At 41.7% G+C, this 16,901-nt stretch overlaps 1 protein-coding gene across 1 annotated transcript in view; it reads left to right on the top strand.

The window, feature by feature from the left end:
- The window catches only part of LOC113128612 (microtubule-associated serine/threonine-protein kinase 1-like), a 69,823-nt gene extending 54,441 nt beyond the window's left edge, over positions 1-15,382 (top strand). Inside the window, 12 exon segments of the mRNA XM_026304069.1 lie at positions 127-228; positions 491-613; positions 742-851; positions 3,660-3,823; positions 4,984-5,228; positions 5,710-5,964; positions 6,056-6,288; positions 6,621-6,743; positions 11,259-11,395; positions 11,716-11,903; positions 12,160-13,403; positions 13,405-15,382. Coding sequence (XP_026159854.1) covers positions 127-228; positions 491-613; positions 742-851; positions 3,660-3,823; positions 4,984-5,228; positions 5,710-5,964; positions 6,056-6,288; positions 6,621-6,743; positions 11,259-11,395; positions 11,716-11,903; positions 12,160-13,403; positions 13,405-13,863 — 3,383 coding nt within the window. The 3' untranslated portion in view covers positions 13,864-15,382.
- Positions 15,383-16,901: the final 1,519 nt, after the last annotated feature.

The raw sequence follows: 16,901 nt of genomic DNA, 5'->3' as shown, positions 1-16,901 counted from the left end.
TTCTGGGCCATAATATATTAAATACTGCTCTATGCAGTAAATATTTTCCCTTCTGTTTAATATTTCATGTCTCCAGTATTCCTTGTTACTCTGACCTTTCTGTGCTCACTCTGTTGTCTCTGTTAGATGATATAGTTTGGCCAGATGGTGATGATGCCCTGCCTGCAGATGCCCAGTCCCTCATTTCTGCTCTGCTGCAGACCAACCCTCTTGTGAGACTGGGGACAGGTACTAAATACATTTGACTTGACATCAGACCGACCATGTGCAGCCATTTGGTAACAGGAATGAGGAAACAAAGCAGTGTACCAAGTGCAGTTTATGATTTTTTGGAAACACTTAAAGCTTTTTGCTTTTTTAGCTGAAAGGTAGCAGAGAAAATCGACTCCACCCCAGGTCTGTCCATTAAATGCAGTATGATGCTACAGCTGGCAGCCTATATTAGTCTGATCTTTGTATGAACCTGTGATATTTGTGCCCCTGCCACCAGGCGGAGCGTTTGAGGTGAAGCAGCATTCGTTCTTCACTGAATTGGACTGGAACAGTTTGCTGAGACAAAAGGCAGAGTTCATCCCTCACCTTGAGTCAGAGGAGGACACCAGCTACTTTGACAGTATGTGTGTCTGTAACTTACATCAAATGTTAGGTTTATGAGATCTTCAATCATTTTTCTGACACCAAAGCAGAAAAGTCAAAGGGACAGCTTGCATATTTCATTCTCTCACCCGCTTCCTCTGCCAGCACGTTCGGATCGTTATCACCACATCAATACATACGACGAAGACGACACCAATGATGATGAGCCGGTGGAGATCAAACAGTTTTCCTCCTGCTCCCCTCGCTTCAGCAAGGTCTGACTTAGTCTCTCTACCTTCCTTTTCTTACTCTTGCAATCATTTATTCTGTTCTCCCTTTTTTCCCACTCTGTTAGCCTGTTCTACGTCCTCACACAGACACCCACTTGCCAGTTCAGATTAATTGAAGGGAAAAAATAAATAAAATGAGGTCACATTGTGCAGATCTCAACACCTGGAGGCTGGAACCTGGTCTCAGGTCTGACTGGGGTGTTGTAACTGTTCAACTTGTCTCCAGTTTTTATTTTAACCCACTCACAGCCAAGTCTACCTTTAATGCCGAGGGCTCACTCCACCCTTTCAGTTTGAAGACGTTGGTTTAATTATTATTATTATTCCACATCCACTCTTTACATTGTCTCATCTCCTTTAATTCTGACGTGTGATGCTGTGTGCCCATGTGTCTTTCACCTGGTCCATCCTCAGGTGTCTTGATTATGAAGTTATGAAAGAGCTCTTAAGTGAATTGAAAGTGGCTCAGTGAGGGGTGTGTTTCAATTAAATCTAAGATGTTTTTACAGTTGAGGGCTGTTAGCGACCTTGCTAAAGCAAAGCAGGTGAACCTCTGCTCAATGCACATAATGAGCTCTACACAAACATGTACTTCATTCATTTTGATATTAATGTGAACTGCAAACTCACTGGTTTGCTCTTTTCCAGTGTAAGGATTTACTACTTTTCTGGTGTTTAAATGTATTTAACATTAATATCTTTCATTAATGTCTAATATCTTAGACAAAACAAGATGTTTAATAATAAAACTTACTAATAAACTTTTTAACAGATTAATTTATATCAGTAAACTGTGCTTTATTCCCCAAAGTTCACTGACCAACACAAGAAACTGCTGTGTGTTTCGCTTGTGTAAAATGTATGTACACACATACATTTTGAAAAATACTCCACAATTCTCTGGTGTGAACATTAGTATTCAGTCTTTCTCTCACCTGTTACTACAGAGAGACCATGTTTTAATGTATTTAATTTATTTAATATTTTAATTTAATATACCACTCACAAACCCTCTGTCGTGCCTTCAATACTTGACTGTGGTGTGATTTAAGGACATAATGTGCTTTCCTTCACATAGAAGAAGACTTTTGAAGTTTATTTACACAACTACAATATAGAATCAAAGTACTTAACAAGCAAAGATGTAATTGGATGATAAAAAGCTGAAAGAAAAAAAGGTAAATTACTCTTTTGTGCAGGTGAGATTATAAGACCCCAAAGGGTTTACAACAATTAATCTCATTTCAAAACATAAAAAGAAAAAGCAAACACACTTGCATGAGCAATAAACCAGAGCTTACAGCAGCTTTATTTTTTATTAAAATAAATCACTAATTTGTGATGCTGCATAAATAAAATAAAGTTGTCTCTGGCATCTTGTGCTTTTCCTCTGGAGGAGACAGCCAGGTCTTCAGCTGATACTTGTTTCCATGGTGCACGGCTGGCTATTCTTTAGTTTCCATTACCATAGCTCATCTTTTTGTCCTCCCCCACACAGCTTAGCTTTGCTGTGTTACTCTGCACATAATGAGGCTTCCAGTGTGACTGTGTGCACATCTCTGTGGTCCAGTGCTCACATGCATACATGTATGGTGAACACAGAGAAGCTCTGTTGGCTTTCAGCATAATAGGTCACATTTATTGGCATTTTTTAAGTCATGCCCATGATCCTGGGGTCAGTTTATAATGCATAAAGGGGATTACTGAGTTTTAAATAACAGTGGAAGATAAAAACAACATGAAAATTCTTAGCAAAGGTCAGAGACCTAAACTGTTTCTGTGCTTTTTATGTATAATAACAATCAGTTTTATTAGACAATAAAAACAAAAATAAATAAATAGTAAAGATAAAAATGATTGGATAAGACTACGGATGTATACCGTTATTGGGAAAGCACACATGCATCTTTTGTATACAGGTAGTGAACCAAAAAACATTAACTATTAATCCTGCAGTATCTTCCAACATTGTTACTCGCTCCTATTGAAATCTTTCAGTATATTTTTTATTACACAAAGAAAAGGATTTAAACATTTTTAGCTCCTGCTCAGCCACAGAAAATAAGAAATAATGGCACCTGTATTGTAACCAAGATATGTACACAACTGCAAGACTTATTTCACATAATACCAGTAGTAAATTATAAAGATAAAGATATTATAAAGACATAGAAGAATGAATGGCTGTATCATCTGTGATAATGCAACTACAACAACACAGCATTGATTACAATAAATTATTACATAGTGTACATAGTTTTTATAAGGTGACATCATCACATCAAAATGTATTTATGATTGTTGTTTGATAAATATTTAAATTAGAAACCAAGCAATATTATGACAAGGGGATCTTAGATGATGTGGACCGTGAAGCCAGTTTTTAGCATTTTTAGACTGAAGCTGCCAATAGCCAGTTTATCGTGCCAATATTTAAATTGTGACTATTTCATGCCAAAATTCAAGGACAGATTTCCATCATTTTACAGTAAAACTGTCCTAAAACTGAATCTCTGGAAACCAGCAGTGCTAGAAACAGTAATTACAGGAGGTCGGCTGGAAGCTCCTTAAAAAGAACCAGATTAGGTTACTGGAAGATCTAAATGCTGATACCCTGAAATAAATGTTTCCTTTCATCATGTAAATAGTGCATAAGAACATGCCTGCTTTTATAAACAGGCAGGTTTATATTGGAAATGAATAGTTATGAAGAAAATTACACTCTGACATACTTTTACCAGCAATATTTACTTCCTTCTAACAGATTATTGACCAGATTGTGTCCCCCTGCAGGTGTACAGCAGCATGGAGCATCTGTCCCAGCTGGAGCAGAAGGTCACGACCTCTGTGTCCTGTCGGGAACACAAGGGCCCACGGGAGGACAAGGTGGCCAAGAGAGAGAGCCTGGGCAGCTTCAGCATGAGGGACAAGAGCTGGAGGACTGGATCACCAGAGATGTGAGTGATGGGCATGTCCAAATGAGGCACTGACGTGATATGTTTGTTTATAGCAGATTGAGTTTGGGTGCTCCTAATATTTGTGTGAGGTGGGGTGTTAGCATTCAGGTGCTTCCCTGAAGGTTTTTTTAGCGTTCAGCAGCCTAGTTGTCATATTTCCCACCATGCTTGAATAGCTGCTTTCTGTCTCACTGTCACAAATTTTTGACACTTTCTGTATAAAAAGAACTTTGTGTGAGAGATCACACTCACTTTTAGTCAGCAACAGGCAACAAATCCCACCTCTCCCAAGCTTGAAAATGAGGAGAGTTTGCTGTTTCATATTTTTCAGAGAAATCCAGTATGTCGCCAATCCATCAGTGTTTATTTGTTATGAATAATGCAAATGTATATGTCTCGTATCTAGTGCAATGTTTTTTCCAGTGAAGGGTAAATACTAGCACATTTTGACTATTGAATACAGGTGGTTTAATGCTAGTTGTACCTTTAAGATTGATATTTTTTTCTCTCCATTTGCCATTGTCAACACCTGTCAGGCTCCAATAGTGATTATTTCTTTTGACCAGAAATTAAAGTTAACTTTTATTTTCAGCCCTTTAAATAAAACCATTTACTCTCTTCTCTGGATGAAAGAGAACAACTTTTGTTACATTTGTCAGAGAGCAGCTTAGACCAACTGGTATTAACTCATTCATAATGTTTTGATAAGATGATGGTGGCTCATCATTTAGTACTTTACATGCTGGATTTTTCCCTCTTATATATCAAGTAGGAATTACCTGTCAGCTGTGATTCCTTTGCAGCTAAAGCTCATTATAGATTTAAAGGTGTAAAATGGGAAAGGTATAGCAGCATCTAGTGGTGAGATTGCAAAATGCAACCTTCTGAGCACCCAATCACACCCCACCCACCTGTTTCCAGGCGTGAAAGAGGGTACAGCAGCGTTGACCTTTAAAACAAAACGTGATTCTCTATCTAGTGTTTGGATTGTTCTTTCTGGGTTACTGTGGAAACATGGTGGCCTCTGTGATAGGAGACCCACTTCCTATGGATTTAAAGGGCTAAAGCTGGTACACATTTTCATGCCCCCCTCTGGCGGGTATGTAGAGGGGCATGGTTTATATCGCCTCATGTGACTGTGATATGTCCCTTTCTTGCAGGAAGCGCCTGTCTTGTTCAGAGTCCTTGTACATGGAGGGAGATGCAAGCCCTCCCCTTGGTGCTCGGCGACGTTTCTCAGCACTAATGGACACGCACCGTTTTGCCTCAGCCCTAGAGGGTGATCCAGATGTCCTGTCCCGTCAGGTGCCCATCAAGGTCCGTGGAACCTCACTGGATGGGACCAGTGTTCCCTCATCAGGCCTCCTGGAGCAGAGGACGAGTCTGAAAGACCTCAACAGCGCAGGTGTGTTGCAACCGGAAGGCTTTCAGGTAGTGATGGTGGAGGAGAGGAAATAAGTTGGAGGGTAGAAGAGAAAGTCCGTCCATCCATTATCTGTATCGTTTATCCTGTAGAGGGTCAAAGGGACAGATATAACAAGGCTGACACATTTTAGAGTGGACAGGAGCATCTAGAGTACCAGACATAAAGAGAACATGCAAGTTCCACAGAGAAAGGCTCCAGTCAGCTGTAGGCTTGGACCCAGAACCCACTTGCTGTGAACAGCAGCACTAACCACTGCCAACCGTGCCACCATCAGTAGAGAAAGCATGATAAAAAAGAGAGAGCGAAAACAAGGGAAGAGTGCAGGAGCCAATAATACCTAATTAGATGGCTACTGCTGAGTCGGGGGTTAGCTGCACAATCTTTAACTTTGCTATTTTCACCTGCATTCCTGCTGTTTTAAAGTTAAATAACTTCGTCACATGACTGTACATCCTCACAGACAAGCCTTCTAGACCTGGAGAGACCCCAGGTGTCACCACAGCCATCACATTATCTCCAGGTCCTGCAGCAGCCAGTCGTGATGTCATGACTCCTCTATATGATCCTCTGGGGCCTCGGGCCACCAATGACCTGGTCCTCCGTAGGGCTCGCCACCAGCACTTGTCTGGTGATGGAGAGAAACGCAACTCCAGACCTGGCAATAAGGTCATTAAGTCAGCCTCTGCCACAGCCCTGTCTGTCATTATACCATCAGGTGAGAGGCACAAAGAAAGAGTTTATTGAAATCCTTTAGGACACATTAATTTGTCTTAATATCTCACTTCTTGCCCTCTGTCTGCAACCAGTGGAGCAGCATGGCGGCTTCTCTCCGCTGGCCAGTCCCATGTCTCCCCACTCTTTCTCCTCCAACCCCTCATCCCGTGATTCCTCACCTAGCAGAGACTTCTGCCCCACAGTGAACGTGCTGCACTCCCCCATCACCATCCATCGCTCTGGAAAGAAGTACGGCTTCACCCTCAGGGCCATCAGGGTTTACATTGGAGACAGTGATATCTACAGTGTGCATCACATTGTTTGGGTAAGATCATTTGTGCTATGAGCTTTGGATGTATTTTTAAAGTTCATGTATAATTTAACAGTGAATTCAATAAACAATAGTCCAAAAGAGGAGGAGATTTCAGCACTATGTTAAACTGTTGAAGTGTTTAAAGAGCATAAAGTTCACAATTTCTATATGTTATTTCTCCTCCTGCTAATCTGTAAGCATCCAGATGTGGTCCATCTGAGCTGAAAGTATTCAGGCTGATCTTAGGATTGATTAAAGTGTAAAGCTGAACTACTATAATGTACACTGAATGTTTATAGGATTTTTGTGTGTTATGATCTTGGATCTTTTGTGTCTGCTGGCAGCATGTGGAGGATGGCGGCCCTGCCCAGGAAGCTGGCCTGTGTGCTGGTGACCTCATCACTCATGTCAACGGGGAACCCGTTCATGGTTTGGTCCACACTGAAGTGGTAGAGCTCATCCTGAAGGTAGGAATCTGCAGGTCTATTCATTCTCACATTTACTGTAAGTTAATCAGTATTTCTCTCAATGTTGATTATGTTTGTTAAAAGAACAGCAGTGGATTATGGGAAAACGGCACTCATCTAATTGAATTGCAGCTTCATTTAACTTCTAGCCTCCAAAAAAATACCAAGACAATGTGTCAGCTGGTCGGGTTATAATTCAGTTCAATTCAATTCAATTTTATTTGTATAGCGCCAAATCACAATACAAATCATCTCCAGGCACTTTACAAAAACTAAAACTAAAATCCCAACAAATCCCTTATGAGCAAGCACTTGGCGACAGTGGAGAGGAAAAACTCCCTTTAATGGAAGAAAAAATCTCCAGCAGAACTGGGCTCAGTTTGGGCGGCCATCTGCCTCGACCGGTTGGGGTGAGTGGATAGAGCAGAGAGAAAAGAACAGCAACAATAAACAACAAATAGACACTGCAGGTTGGTGGGGCTGGTAACTGCACATAAGTGATACACAGCACCAGGACCAGGGACACCTGCAGAAGGTACAGAGAGAGAGAGAGAGAGAGAGAGAGGGAGAGAGCACAAACTAGGGGAGAGAGAGAGAGCACAAGGTTAGTGACATTCAATGGTGGAATATACATGTGAGGTGGAAGGAAAGGAGGAGAGGAGGAGGTGGGAAGGGAAGGTGGTGGTGGGGGGTTAGGGTAGGGGAGCTCAGTGCACCGATGGTCCTTGGGCAGTCTAGGCCTATAGCACCATAACTAAGGGATGGTTCAGGGTTGCCTGAAGCCAGCCCTAACTATACGCTTTGTCAAAGAGGAAGGTTTTAAGTCTAGCCTTAAAAAGTACAGAGAGTGTCTGCCTCCTGAACCCAGACTGGGAGCTGATTCCACAGGAGAGGAGCTTGATAGCTAAAGGCTCTGCCTCCCATTCTGCTTTTGGAAACTCTGGGAACCACAAGTAGACCTGCACTCTGAGAGCGAAGTGGTCTATTGGGATAATATGGTACTATGAGGTCTTTAAGGTGTGAAGGAGCTTGATTATTAAGGGATTTGTATGTGAGAAGAAGGATTTTAAATTCTATTTTATATTTTACAGCGAGCCAATGAAGAGAAGCCAATATAGGAGAAATATGATCTCTCTTGCTAGTTCCTGTCAGGACTCTGGCTGCGGCATTCTGGATTAATTGGAGGCTTTTTATGGAGATATTGGGACATCCAGATAGTAATGAGTTACAGTAATCTAGCCTTGAGGTAACAAATGCATGGACTAGTTTTTCTGCATCATTTTGAGATAGGATGTTCCTAATTTTGGCAATGTTGCACAGGTGAAAGAAGGCAGTTCTAGAGATTTGTTTTATGTGTGTGTGAGTTAAAGGACATGTCCTGGTCAAAAATAACTCCAAGGTTTTTCACAGTAGTGCTGGAGGCCAGGGTTATGCCATCTAGAGTAGCTATAATTTTAGAAAAGTTATTTCTGAGATTTTTTGGCCCAAATACAATGACTTCTGTTTTCTCTGAGTTTAAAAGTAAAAAGCTACTGGTCATCCAGGCCTTTATGTCAGTTAGACAGGCTTGAAGTCTGGTTAACTGGTTTGTGTTAACAGGTTTAATAGATAGATACAACTGAGTGTCATCTGCATAGCAGTGGTAATTAATAGAGTGCTTCCTAATGACATATCATAAAGGAAGCATGTACAGGGTGAACAGAATCGGTCCTAGCACGGAGCCTTGTGGAACTCCATAACTAACTTTTGTTCGTGTGGAAGGTTCATCATGGACATGAACAAACTGGAATCTGTCCGATAAATAGGATTGGAACCATTTTAACGCTGTTCCTCTGATACCAGTCACATGCTCCAGTCTCTGTAATAAGATGTTGTGGTCAATGGTGTCGAATGCTGCACTAAGGTCTAAGAGGACAAGTATTGAAACAAGTCCCTTATCTGAGGCTAAGAGAAGATCGTTGGTAACTTTCAACAGTGCTGTTTCTGTACTATGATGTGCTCTAAATCCTGAATGAAAATCTTGAAATAGTTCATTCCTGTGTAAGTGGTCTGATAGCTGCTTAGCAACAGCTTTTTCTAGGATTGTAGAAATAAATGTTAGGTTGGATATTGGTCTATAATTAGCCAAGACTCCTGGATCAAGACTAGGCTTTTTGAGTAAAGGTTTGATTACTGCAGTCTTAAAGGCCTGTGGTACGTAGCCTGATACTAGAGATAAATTTACCAAGTCTAATAAAGATGAGTTCATTAATGGCAGGGTGTCTTTAAGCAGTCTAGTCGGGATGGGGTCTAAGAGACACGTTGATGATTTCGATGAAGCAACTACTGATGTAAATTCAGAGAGATCTATGGGAGAGAAGCAGTCTAAACATAGGTCCTACAGATGATTCAAGAGCTACTGTAGTAGAAGATTCATTTATTGCAGGTATAGGAAGCATCTGCTGAATTTTATCTCTAATAGTTGTGATTTTATTTGTAAAGAAACTCATAAATTCATCACTGCTGAGAGCTAAGGGAACACTGGGCTCAACAGAGCTGTGACTTTTTGTCAGCCTGGCTACAGTGCTGAAAAGAAACCTGGGATTGTTCTGATTTTCCTCTATTAGTGATGAATAGTATGCAGTTCTGGCTTTACGGAGAGCTTTTTTATATGTTAGTAGACTGTTTTTCCAGGCTAGAAAAATTTCCTCTAAGTTTGTAGAACGCCACTTCCTTTCCAGCCTTCGCGATGCCTGCTTTAAGGTACGAATATGTAAATTATACCATGGGGCTAGTCTTCTCCGATTCACTAACTTCTTTTTCAGAGGGGCCACAGAATCAAGCGTTTCACGCAGTGAGGTTACAGCGCTGTCAACAACATGATCAGTTTGGTAGTGAGTGGGATTGAGGCAGCTGCCCTCCACTATGTTTATGCTTGGCATAGATGTAAATAAAGATGGAATCATTTTCTTAAATTTATTAACAGCATAGCCAGATAAACATCTGCTGTAGTAGAATTTTCTTCCAAATGCTGCATGATCCATCATTTTAAATTCAAATGTTATTAAAGAATGATCTGACAAAACAGGATTTGGGGGAAAAACTATTAGATGTTCAATTTCGATGCCATAGGTCAGGGTGTGATTGAAACAGTGGGTGGGTTTGTTAACATTTTGAATGAAACCAATTGAATCTAATATAGAATTAAATGCAGTGCTGAGGCTGTTATTTTCAACATCTACATGAATGTTAAAATCTCCCACTATAATAACTTTATCTGATCTAAGCACTAGATCAGACAGGAAGTCTGGAAATTCAGTTAAAAACTCTGAGTAAGGGACAGGTGGACGGTACACAATGACAAGTAGAACTGGTTTTTGTGTTTTCCAGTTTGTATGTGAGAGACTAAGAGTGAGGCTCTCAAATGAGTTATAACTGTTCTGAGGATGAAAGTTTAATAATAAGTTTGAGTGGAAGATTGCAGCTACTCCTCCACCTCGACCTGTGCTTCGAGGAACATGATAATTTTTATGACTGAGGGGGGTTGATTCATTCAGACTGACATATTCATCCTGCTGTAACCAGGTTTCAGTAAGATAAAGTAGGTCAATTTGGTGATCAGTTATCAAATCATTTACTAACAGAGATTTAGATGAAAGAGACCTGATATTTAATAATCCACATTTGACAGTTCTGTTTTTCTGTTCAATAAGAGGAGTGGTCTTAATTTTTATTAAGTTTTTATGAATAACTCCTCTTGTGTTAACTTCTGATTTATTTGATTTATATGTTCGAGGGGCAGACACAGTCTCTATGTGGTTTGAGGGGGGCGGCGGCTCTAAGGAAACTGTAGAGAGGCGTTTTAGAGGCGTCTCTGCATCCCGGTCCCCACGCTGGATTGTCAGGCTTTAGGTCGGCTAATAAACTCGGCCAGATTTCTAGAGATGAGAGCTGCACCATTCAAAGTGGGATGGATGCCGTCTCTCGCTACCAGACCGGGTTTTCCCCAGAAAGTGGCCCAATTGTCTATGAAGCCCACATCGTTTGCTGGACACCACCTAGACAGCCAGCGACGGAACGACGACATGCGGCTAAACATGTCATCGCTGGTCAGATTGGGGAGGGGTCCAGAGAAAACTACGGAGTCCGACATTAATTTAGCAAAGTTACACACCGACTCAACATTAATTTTAGTGACCTCCGATTGGCGTAATCGGGTGTCATTGCTGCCGACGTGAATAACAATTTTCCCATATTTACGATTAGCCTTGGCCAGCAGCTTCAGATTTGACTCGATGTCGCTCTGGCCCCAGGAAACATTTGACTATGGTCGCTGGTGTCTCTAGCTTCACGTTCCTGACTATGGAATCGCCAATTATCAGAGTCGGTTTCTCAGCGGGTGTGTCGCTGAGCGGGGAAAATCTATTAGAAACGTGAACAGGCAGGTGATGAGCCGTGGTTATAGTAGTTACATAAATAACCTTAACATTTATAATGATCAGTGTAAGTTTAGTTCAGTTTCATTCATCTCTGCAGAGTGGTAACAAGGTGACAGTGACAACTACACCTTTTGAGAACACCTCCATTAAAGTGGGTCCTGCCCGCAAGGCCAGCTACAAGTGTAAGATGGCCCGACGAAACAAGAGGACTATAGGCAAGGACAGCCAGGACAGGTAGGAGCTGAAATGTCAGAGGTTATTGTTACTTTGAACACAACAACGGGGGATTTTCACAATGTTGGCAAACAAAATAAACCAAATAATTTGCTATAACTAGTAATTTTGTCTTATGATGTTTCTTCTAGTTACATCATTGTAAGCTACAGAATTGATGCAAAAATGATCAGCAGCAATGTAAAGTATCAAAAAACAAAAAACAGTGATTGTTCTTCAAAGTCAAGTTAGTAAAAAGATAAATGTTTATTTCTGTATATGTCACTCCTATTTCAAACCTTCCCCTCCCATCCTCTTTTCATCCTCTTCCTATCCTGCAGTAAGAAGCGGAGCTCCTTGTTCCGTAAGATCACTAAGCAGTCCAATCTGCTGCACACCAGCCGCAGCCTGTCCTCTCTGAATCGCTCTTTGTCCTCCAGTGAGAGTCTTCCTGGCTCCCCAACCCATAGCCTGTCTGCCCGGTCCCCAACTCAGGGCTACCGCTCCACCCCTGAGCCATCATACCTGGGTAGGACCCTGGAATTAAACATCTTCAAAAAGAAGTACTCTAATTCTAGTTCACAGTTTTTAAAAACTACTAATCCTATTTTAAGAAAATAGATTTGGGAGTTTCCCAGATGTATTTCCAAAACAGAGCACAGGGAAAAAGTCAGAAATTGTACAAGACCAAAAAGCCAGATTTCAGTTTTGCAGATCACGTTTACTGTTTCTTCTGGTATTTTGTGCATCTTAATTGATCTGTTCTGCATTCTGTGGTTCTTTAGGTGGCTCCTCACAGAGCAGCTCTCCAGCCTCTAGCACTCCAAACTCCCCAGCTCCCTCCCAGCACATGCGACCCAGCTCCCTGCATGGCCTCTCACCTAAACTCCACCGCCAGTATCGCTCTGCCCGTTGCAAGTCTGCTGGTAACATCCCGTTATCCCCGCTGGCCCACACACCCTCTCCCACACAGTCTTCACCTCCGCCCTTGCCAGGGCACAGCGTGGGGAGCTCCAATACCACCCAGTCCTTCCCTGTGAAGCTCCATTCCTCGCCACCAGTGGTCCGGCCTAGGCCCAAGAGTGCCGAACCCCCTCGGTCACCTCTTCTCAAACGGGTGCAGTCAGCAGAGAAGCTGGGCTCACCTCTGATCCAGCCCAGCTCTACTGGAGGGCTGGGAGGACCGTTGAGGAAGCACAGCCTGGAGGTACAGCACTCTGAGTACCGTAAGGATGCCTTCCTCTGTGAGCTCGGGCTTCAGAGCCTGTTGGAGACAGAAGGGGAAAATTTGCCCCCCAATACTCCACCGCTGCCCTCATCCTCATCCTATACCACACCAGAGACTGGTATGCTGAAGCCTGCGAGGAGATTGGGAAGACAGGAGTCACCGCTTAGCAGGGAGACACTGCTGGCTGGGAGGGAGAGGGAAGAGAGGGAGAGAGGACAGGAGGGAAACAAGGAGAGGGAGATAGAAACCAGGACAAGTCGAACTGGAGCAACACTATCTCAGTCACCTTTGACAAGAAAACCTCAAACAAGTGAGCTGCCCTTGAACTCTCAAAGCTCCAGACCGAGTGCAGACATGACTAAATCTTCAAATCTTAGCAACCATACCAAACCAACAGGAAGTTTAGGTGTTCAGAAGGCACCTGAAAAGATCCTCCTTGGTCAGACAGACCTAACCCCAAAACAGCTAGACCCCAAAGCAGCCACAAGTGTGTTATCTAATAGGAAAGATCCCCAGGAGCCGCACGGCGGCAGAAGTGAACCAAAGCAGGTAGGTGACAATAAGAGCAGGCCTGGTTTACCTGGTGCTGCCTTCACTAAGAGCTCTGCTTCCACTCCAGATAAATCCATTGGCATCAACGCAACAGTGACATTGGGTCCTCAGAGCATGAACAAAACTTTTAAACCATCAGGTATTTGTGAAAGCCTGAGGAAGGCTGGAGCCAAGAGCAGTGACTCGAGGACTTCAGACCTCGGCTCTAAAAGCCCTAAACTTCCAGCTCGGGTCCTCGCTCCCGTCACCCCCCCCCCATGGGCAGCCGCTCTCGCTGGGCAAGGTGAGGCAGGGGCTTGGGCCTGTCAACTGCTATCGTGGTACCCTTGACTGGGAGGACAAGTGTCGCTTGGAGGTGGTGGAGGAGCATTCGCCTTCACCTTCTCCCTCCCCTACAGCTGTTACTCCCTCCCTGTGTGGGCCTTCCCTCTGTAAGTCCCGTCCAGTCTCCCCAGGGGATAAGATGAGCTTAGTCAGCCAGCTGACCACAGTGGCCAAAAATGTCCTCGGGCCAATCAAGCTTGGCTCCCAGGATGGGGCCAAGAGCAAAGACCAGCAGACTAAGGCAGTGGAGGAGAAGCAAGGAGGCTCAGCAGGAAAGTCTGACACTGCTGCCGGAGGTCGAGTGGTTGTTGGGACTGCAGTGGTGACTCCTGCTGGTTCACCACTAGAGAAGGCCTCAACAGGTAGCAACCCTCCAAATATATAACCCTAAACAGGACTTTATTAAAAAATTTTAAAAAGATGCCTTTTTTGGGAGACCAATGCAACAGAAGTCAAGCACTTGAAGTCAATGTACATTCCAGTTTCAGAGTATATAAAATGCTATTTATTGATTCCAATCACTGACTGATTCTAACTTAAAACCAGGAGTAAAAATCTACTCTAAAGGTGCATTAACTGTTGATTTTTTATCATAAATTATTTAGTAAGACTCTTCATGTAATGTGGAACACTTTATCAAATGTATATGTGTGTGGGTCTATGTGAATGCATGTCATATGTATTATAAGTACAAGAGGTCAAAAAGTGCTTTACTGATCAAAACATGCTGAATACTGTGAATACCAAATCCAGTCATTCTGTTTTGTCTTTCAACCAGCCCTTTCTTCTTTTTATTGCATATTAAACCAGATAATGAAACAGTGGGATTAACTGAGGCATGGTTGAATTGTTATGTTTTCATCAGGCAACATAAATTACACACAGCATCAGTTTGGATGCAGTGGGTAAGCCACAAGATGATTAGGCTAATTTTTTCTTTATGAAGCAGATTACGTTTGTTGACCTGCATAGTCAGACAAATCCAAAGCAGGCACTCTGTCAGTGGACGTCACATTAAGCATTTCCCAACTATGTGTGTGTTTGTTGGTGTGTGTGGAGCCACCCTAGGTCTTTTTTCTGGTGGCTGAGGGTTCTGTCCTGCTGCAGAGGAAAGCAGGAGGTGGTGTGACAATCTCAGGCTCAATGCTTATCTGCCCTTGGCAGGAGGGCTACCACAGCCCCTGTCCTCCCTCTGTGTCTGACTACAGCATACCCACACACAGAAACACTTACATGGTCAGCAGCTAATTTTCATGCATTTAAACCCATACCCCTGTGGTTCATGATTTATGACGTGTGTGTTTGGGAGTGTCTGAGCATGTGTGTGGGATAATTACAATTAGCACAGTGGACTCGGAAAGGGTCGTGACAGAAACCAGACTGGAAACAGACAGATCCAGAAACAGTTGCAGATATTGCTGAATGCTCTGCTACTTTATTTATAAATCACACAGGCACAGTAATGATTATTTATTGTGGACATAGTATGAAATATAATATTTCAGCTTGGGCCACATCAGGAATAGAAGGCAGTGGTGGATGTAGCATACCCTAATTTCTTTGTTAAAGGGCTCTATCAATAAGGTAGTGTTTATGGATATGGACATGGTACATCACAATGATCCTGTAAATGTAATCTAAATGATTGTGTTAGGTACTACACACTAGGTACGCAAAGCAGATTAATGTAGTGCTTGCATTTTGTTTAGTAACATACTGGTAAATGTGTTTTAAATTAATACTCTCAGCAAAAAACAGAAGTGCAACGTTTTCACAGGACAGAAACAACTTATGTTCCTCTCTCACTGATCATTATCATCTCCAATGTACATTATCTTATGCAAGTTAGTCACAGCTGTGTGTGACTGTTTGTCACTACATTGGTACTAGTTTGCTCTTAGTATGGACCTGAGTAGAAAGTTTCCGTGAATGATTCTGGGTTTAATTTGATGCATTTTATTTTTTATTTCCAAGCTCTAAAAATGAAAACCAATTCAGTCAATAAGAGCACATATAAAGACCAAAACAGAATTTCTCAAGTAGTTTCTAGTCCATACTTGAAAAATTTCAGTCTGTACAACGGTTTCAGCTTGCTAAATATTCAAGTTCTTCTTGAGATTTTGCTCTCAGCTGTTGTGCGCTGGTAGATGTATGTAGAGCTACAAAGATGGAAGGTCATTTTTGTTGTATTGGCACTGTATCATATTTTCACATAAGCAGTTATTCAGATAACAACATTGCTCAATGCATGATTTCTGAAATATAAATTGACTTAATCAATCTCAAATTATGAGAAAGATTCATCTTGGGATCCATCCTTGAAGCTAACAATGTTTCATGGTGTACCAAGGATTTTTCACCCGCAGTAAAAAGTCCCATGCAGTACAGGTGAGTTATCAGCATGGTACTCTACTGCCATCCAGTGGGTCACGTTGTCCAATGTTGAACATGTTTCCTTAAAGCATTTATTTAAAATCCATTGGAGTGAGCATTTCTGTAATGAAGCCAAGCCTGCTGATTTACTGCAGAATGGATGTTATTAGCCATAGGTTTACTGAATATGCATTTATGTTTTGAATGATAAAATATTTGCAGTAATTATCAAATGAACACTTGAAAAAGAAATTTATTCTTTTTTCTGATGCTGTGTTCTTCATGTGACTGTTACTGTAGCTAAATCTTCTGGAGTAGGGGTTACAATTTTAAATATACTGTCTTATACATGATAGGACGGATCTTCCTTTATATCTCGATGTAACTAAAGGAGTCATCAGGTCAGCTCTGATCAGCAGATTAAGAAAACTAACTCTAAAGTAATCTTATAGAGCTCACTTTCAGTCCTTTTCCCAATTAGTGGTGTCTCCGTTATATGTTTGAGAATGTTTTTTTTTTCTTTTGTAGTTAACAGTAGTAAAAATGCACTTTATTTGAAAAAAAAAATCTTAATTTGCTGTTATTGGTTGCGAGTTACTTTGTAGAAAAAAATAAATACATTGTATAAAAAAAGTGGATTCTACAAATGAACACAAGGATTCAAGTATATAACATTCCACATTTCTCTGTTCACTGAAAATGTGTTTATTTGTACCATTGGGCCATTTTTGTTTGTGATAGATGTGATCCCGATACAGACACCTTTAAGTGCAGTATAATAAAATTCTGAGATTTGTTCCAAAACTTCATCTTTGTGACATTTTTAAATGTACTTGACTTTAATCAGCAGAGGTTCCCAAACTGGAGAGTGGGCCAGGAGCAACATGACTGTGAAGAAAACCACAAAGAAACATAGAAATGACCAATAATGTTATTTATTGCACCTATTTTTTCACTATTTTTTCCTGCTAGAGGTCAAAATATCTCATGTGATAAAGGCCCGTTTAGACTGATAAATAATTATAAATCTAGATTATTTTTGCATTGAAC

Source organism: Mastacembelus armatus, chromosome 1, assembly GCF_900324485.2.
Source record: "Mastacembelus armatus chromosome 1, fMasArm1.2, whole genome shotgun sequence".
Classification (NCBI taxonomy): Eukaryota; Metazoa; Chordata; class Actinopteri; order Synbranchiformes; family Mastacembelidae; genus Mastacembelus; species Mastacembelus armatus.
This window is presented reverse-complemented; position numbering and strand designations above follow the sequence as displayed.